The sequence below is a fragment of the Anarrhichthys ocellatus genome, unplaced genomic scaffold (assembly GCF_004355925.1).
Source record: "Anarrhichthys ocellatus isolate YVR2014 unplaced genomic scaffold, GSC_Weel_1.0 scaffold2955, whole genome shotgun sequence".
Taxonomy (NCBI): Eukaryota; Metazoa; Chordata; class Actinopteri; order Perciformes; family Anarhichadidae; genus Anarrhichthys; species Anarrhichthys ocellatus.
The window spans coordinates 1-6,503 of NW_022282929.1; the positions used below are offsets into that span (position 1 = coordinate 1).

At 41.9% G+C, this 6,503-nt stretch overlaps 1 protein-coding gene across 1 annotated transcript; it reads right to left on the reverse strand.

Moving 5' to 3' along the window:
* Positions 1–2,349: 2,349 nt before the first annotated feature.
* On the reverse strand, positions 2,350–6,416 carry LOC116378661 (thyroglobulin-like; the record flags this gene model as incomplete). The annotated part of the gene is made up of 9 exons (XM_031840562.1): positions 2,350–2,584; positions 2,997–3,178; positions 3,285–3,425; positions 3,637–3,741; positions 3,947–4,134; positions 4,595–4,732; positions 5,195–5,371; positions 5,981–6,180; positions 6,266–6,416. Coding segments are annotated over 9 exons (1,383 nt in total), but the record flags the coding sequence as incomplete, so codon positions are not given.
* Positions 6,417–6,503: the final 87 nt, after the last annotated feature.

A 6,503-nucleotide genomic window follows, 5' to 3' on the forward strand; every position in this document is an offset into this window, starting at 1 on the left:
GGTGGACACTAGAGAGAATGCAGCTTTAACACATGAAGCTTTGGGTTCACTCTTCAAAACCGGAGGTTGCTGTAAGGTTTGGACTCATGGGACTTTCTGTGCTAAAACTGAAGCATGATGGTTTATCAACCATAAAGCAGGGTGTGCTTTAGGGCAGGGCTACACGGTGATTGACAGGTCTCTACCACAGCGTTACTATTTAAACCCTTTAGTGTGTTTTCACTTCATCAAAGTTAATTGTGACATTTTATGTTATAAAAATGTTTTATTCAGCGTTTGGTTGTACTTAGCTCCGCCCTCTTGTGTCACTTCTGATTCCAAATAAACAAGATGGTGACGTTAGTCTACTGTTACCAAATCCTAAATTTGTCACCGACTTGTCACCCACTTTGAAGAAGAGCGACCACTACCAAAAAAACAATGTTGAGTTTGAAAACCCTTTTAATAATTACACTTCACTCGTATGAAAAATGTAAATGTAAATACAGAATATAACTTTAATTATTAAATTTTTCACCTGACCTCATCAGAAAGGTTCAATATCCAAAAGTCAATATTTCATGATTCAGACTCATTGAATTCACATCCGTCACTTCACGCTGACAAATAATCTGCTTTTAGTCTGTTTGAACCTAACGTCCTCAAAGGAGACACTCTTTATAGATTGTTCAATCTATCAGTTAATCTACGAATGAATCAATAGATTAATGAATAATTAATAAAAGAATAACTCATAGCAGCCGTAACAAGATCTGAAACACTTACTGAACCTCTCAGCCTTCTTCCTCTGATCTCTTTCACCTTATTTTAAATTCTACTTTGAGCCTCAGTGAAACAAAGATTGAGTATTAAAGTATTAAAAAAAGCCTCAGGTGAGCTAAGAGTATTCTTTTCTTTTACCTGAGGCGGTGACGGCGACAGCGATCCAGAGAGTGAGCAGCGTCTCCATCTTTCTGCAGGAAATCCAAAACAGTCTGTGACAAAGATCTCAGTGTGAGCGGCTTCTGGAGTCTGTTTCCATCCAGAGAAAGAGTCCTTTATACACCTGCTGCCTCACCTGCACACAGGTGAGGCAGGGAGGGAGGGAGGGAGGGAGGAGGAGCCTGGCACACTCCCATCATGCCAAGCAAATAAGGAGCTCCACTCTGTGGTCACAGTTTGAGGTACCGTCTTTAATATTTCCGTTATTATTTTGTGGTTTGTTTGTCATTACATTTAGATGATATGAAGGGGGGCGGGGCTAAACTGAGACAAACCCCCACGGCATCACAGCAGTGGTGTCACGTTGTACTCCAGGACACCGTGACATCACTGCTGGGCGGGGTCAGAGAACCACTGATGTTAACTTGAAACAACTTTAAACTTTATTGAGTTTTAACGAATTCTTTTGAACACAAGTTGTTAAGTTGCTCTTCAACTCTTCTTTTCTTTTGTATGAAATGATTAAAGATCCACCGTCAGAGGAAGTTAACTTAAGTAAAAGAAGCTGCGTCTCACTTTTAAAGTTTACTCGACCGAAAACAAAGATTTGAGAGAAAATCCAAAGAATAAGATAAATGGAAGAGTTAGAAAGGAAGGATCTTGAGTTCCAGTGGAGTCCAGATGCTGGAGGATCAAATGTCACAGTTTAGTATGCCATAAAAAAAATCTCTAAAAGTCATAAGCTAGTATATCATAAAAGGTTATGGTATAGTATGTCATAGAATATCTATAAAAAAGTCAGAGTAAAGTTTGTTGAATACTTTTTAATTGTCGTGGTATAGTTTGTCATTAAAAAGTCATTGAAAATGTCAAAAAATGTATCATAAATAGTCATGGCATAATATGTCGAAAACATTATTAACATTATTAGTATAACTTCATACTATATTGTGTTTAAAAAAAAGTAATTTTATACTATTTCAACAGTTAAACAAAACTCATAGTACGGTATTTTGAAAAAGTCGAGACTGTCGTGAGAGTGACAGCATCCGGAAGTCATAAAAATTCATTTTATTTTCATATGTTGAAAATGGAATATGCATCGGCAGGAAAGAATACCTGGCAACAAAAAATGCCCAAAAGAATAGAAGCATCAAAACAGCATGGTGGAACGAGTTAGCTAGCTAGCAAGCTAATTCCACCATTAATGCTACACTGGTCACTCATCTGTGAGCATCGAGCTACGTAACACAAAGCTATGCAAAAACAGAAAGGTGTTTTAATTCATTTTAATTATATATATATAATTTCTTTAAATGTTTTGTGTTTAAAAATCTTAATTTGTAAAGTACATAAAACTACAAGTAGAATGTGGCATGAAAAGAAATACTCAAAGTACAAATAGAGTAAATAATGAACCGTAGAGAGTTTAAGAGTTTAAAATGATTTTTTTATTGATTGAGACAGCAGTCGTTTTATTTCTTCACTGTTTGGGATCAAAATGAATCTGGAAGCAGCAAACTGTGATGTCACACGGAGGACGGGATGATGATGTCATTAGTTTAGTTGTAGGCGTCTTTCTCAGTCTGTGATTGGCTGGATGGTGCAGCCAGTGGGAGCTCAGGGGTCAACTCAGGCTGGATAGGCTCCGCCCCCGACACACCTGAGTAAAAAAAAGACAGTTTTTAGACCCTGAAACGCAAACAACAAACATGAACACAGCGATGATCGGTTTGAACTATTCTAGATTTAATATATTATTAATAGTAAAGATCTTCATAATAATAAAGACTTATTCTCTCAGGGATCCCACTCTCTGAATTAAACTGCTCCATCATTATTGTTCGTCTTTGAGCGTAAAAAACGAGGTGCTTGGAATACTTGAAAACTCAGTCTAGGCAAAAATATCTATCTGATATGATTTGACGGGCTCGGGTCAGATAAAAGGGCTCGATAACGCCCCCTATTGAGTAGCCCCCATTGGTGCCGGGAGGAGAGCTGGCGGGAGCTCCGGGGACTAGCTAACTAGCTCTTGCAGATTAAAGAAGTCGAGTCCAGAAGAGTCCTCCTCTCACCGCTCAGACTGGTCAGTCTGGTTCCTAGTTGGCTCCAGAAGGAGCAGGAGCTCTGACTCAGACCCTGATGCTGTTGGAGGGCGGGGCTTAGCTCCAGGTAGGTGGGTGGGGCCTCAGAGGACAGGACCTGCTGCCAACGGGGCAGAACTGACTCCGCCCACACACGTGACGGGTTTGGGTTCCTGAGGGAAAAGAACTTTTAAAAATTAACTTCATTATCTAACAACGGTTTGCAAATATATCAAGTGTTCATCCAACGATAGTTAATTAAACAAGTGTTAGTCTGACCCGCTCTTGATGAAGCTGGAGACGTAGGTCATCATGGCCAGAGAGAGGCGTCGGTCAGAGGAGGTGAAACGCTGCGAGCTCATTGGATGATGAGGCATCCCAAACACAAACTGAACGTCCAGAGGAACAGACACATCGGCCCTGAAACACAGGAAACAACCAATCAATATCTTTGATCGGCTCAGATGACGACACAGTTGCAGAGTCAAAGTGAAGCTACAGAAGGGAAAATACCAAGTTATGGAAAAACACAGTTATCAAGTAAAAGGGCGAGTTATGCTAACATTAGCAAGTGAGCTAACCAAACTAGTTAGCTAATGTTAGCATTAGCATGTGTGTAAACAGTCGGCACCTGTTGTGAGAGCTGGTGGCAGGTTGGTGGTACAGGAAGACGTTAGCTTTGCTGTTAGCCCAGTGGCTAGCCATCTGCAGACTGGGACAGATGATGAACAGATCTCTGCAACACAAACAAACAAAACTATTTATTTTCTGTCACTTTAAACTAACCAGCAGCCGGAAACCAAACATCTTCACTTCTGTGACTCGAAACTGTGTTTCCTGAAAGTCGTCATCAGACGTGTGGTCAGATATTTAACCTGTATTTCAATAACGTTAGCAGTTAGCTTGTTTGTGTTAGCTTGTTTTCTGAGTTTGGATGTGACCTGGTGGCGTTGTTGAGCGCTCTGGAGAACAGGTTGTATCCGGCGGGGGAGGGGGCATGATCCAGAGAGTAGAACCAGGCCGCCGCCTCCTTCAGCAGGTCACTTCCTGTCACGCCGCCCAGTGAGCGACTCAGAGCCTCGTAAAACGCCGTCTTACCGTCGGCTCGACCCTGAAGGGCCTCAAAGTCCTGGAGACACGAGTAAACAAACACAACATGTAACTATGGGACAAATGTGTATTTGTAGAGGAATGTGGCACAGCTTTAGATATTTATTTGAATTGAATATTGTGAAATACATTTTCTTTACTCTTCTAGAAGTTCTTTGTGATTATTTTACGTTCACTGTTTTGATGTTTTTGTTCAACGAGACGCACGAATGAGGTTCAAACAAAGTCACTAAAGTATCTTAATTCATCTTTTACAGATCTTCACTTCTTCTTAAACACTCACACTGATGAGTCACAGATTATTCTGTTACTGTTCTCAATGTTGTTATCAGATTCAGGAAACACATTTGTCATAACTTCCACATTAAGAGCCGAATATTTTGCCTACATTTTCCACAAATCTCCTCATAATGTGACGTCACTGCTCTTTGAGATCTTCCTTCACACGTTTTAGTTGTTTTTTCTGTGTGACCTCTGACCTTTATCCTGCGAGCTCGGCTGATCAGACCGTCGTGTTCGGACGTTCCCAGCAGGAGGTCGACTCTGTGGAGAGACGACCGAGAGACGGACTGACGGACCGGAGACCAGGACTGGAACGGACCGCTGACCGCCAACAGCTGCAACACACACACACACACACACACACACACACACAATAAACCGTTTATCAGCCAGAAGCTTAAACCGTCATGATCATCAGACTTTCATCTTTCAGACGTTCCTTGAACGCATCATGTGTGACAAATGCTGAAACATGTGAATAGTTTAATATTCACGTAATATAATATATATATATATAATATATATATTCACGTAGTTTAATATAACACGTAGAGACATTGGTAACACTTGTAGACACAAAATGTTGTATTTATAGATTCCAGTATTTTCAAATTTTTGTAAAATAAATTATCAAAAAAAACCAACTTGTGTTTTGTCTTGATGACATAACTGTGTTATTCTCTCTAAAGACATGTTCTAGTTCTCTCTACTTCTAGTCACGATGGTTCTGTTTCTATGGAGGAGCAGGACTTTTATTTTGAAGGGACGATAAAGAGTGTTCAGAGAGTTAAACCCACTTTAGTCTGAGCAGCGTTGAGCGTGAACGCCGGCGTCGCTCTGAGACAGTCGGCCATTTTGTCGTCATCGCTGAGGTCAGAGGTCACGCAGCTGAGCTCTTTGGCCAAATCGACTGCCTGACGTCTGGAGGAGGAGGAGGAGGTCTGAAACAGTGACGGAGAAAACACAGAGCCGCCCTGCAGGAGACAACAACATACTATTATACTGTAATACATTCTAATTATATTATATTATATATCATTATAATATCATATCATATATAATATTATAATGATATATAATATTATATATATTATCATTCTATTAAACACATAAATGTGACGTCAATAAGTCAGATGTTTTAAGCAAAAGGTCTTAAATATATTTTCATGTTAAATTCTGTTACTGACGTCTTGTTGAGGAGGAAGAGCAGGAGAAAGTGAAGGATGAGGAGGAGAAGGAGGAGGAGGATTAGATAGAACAGGAGGATGAAGAAGAGCAGGAGGACAAGGAGGAAGATGAGGCGAGAGAAGAAGAGGAAGAGAAGGATGAAGTGAAGGAGCAGGAGGACAAGGAGGAAGATGAGTAGGAGAGAGAAGAGGAGGAGGAGGAAGAGCGGGAGAAAGTGAAAGAGGAAGAGGAGAAGGAGGAGGATTAGATAGAACAGGAGGATGAAGAAGAGCAGGAGAAAGTGAAGGAGGAGGACGAGGAGGAGCAGATAGAAAAGGAGGATAAGGAGGAAGAGAAGGAGAGAGAAGAGGAGGAGGAGGATGAGGGAGAGGAGGAGGAGGAGGAGGAGTTCTCACCATCAGCATCATCCTCTGGAACGGAGGAGGGGAGGAAGAGGAGGAGAGGAGATGAAGGCTGGTGATGTCAGCGCCTCCTCGCTCAGACCCGAGCGTGACCGTCGTGTTGTCTCCGCCCACCAGAGCGATGTGGGCATGAACCCAATGAAGCCCCGCCTCCTGGTCAGACAGCCCGTAGTCACCACGGAGACCAGACGACCCTGCAGGCAGAATATAACTATGACATCATCGCCATAGTAATAACAACGTTAATGTTGTTATGATATTTAATGTCATGATGTTCACCGTCGCTCAGGAATCCCAGCGCTGCGGTTCTGTAGCTGGCCGTTACCACCACGATGTTACCCACAGCAGCGAGGGCGGAGCCATCCAACAGTCCTGGCTTCTGATTGGCCGAAGGGTTGAAGAAGAAAACCAGGACTGGGACACGCCCCCTCTGACACACACACACACACACACACACACACACACACACACACACACACACACACACACACACACACACACACACACACACACACAC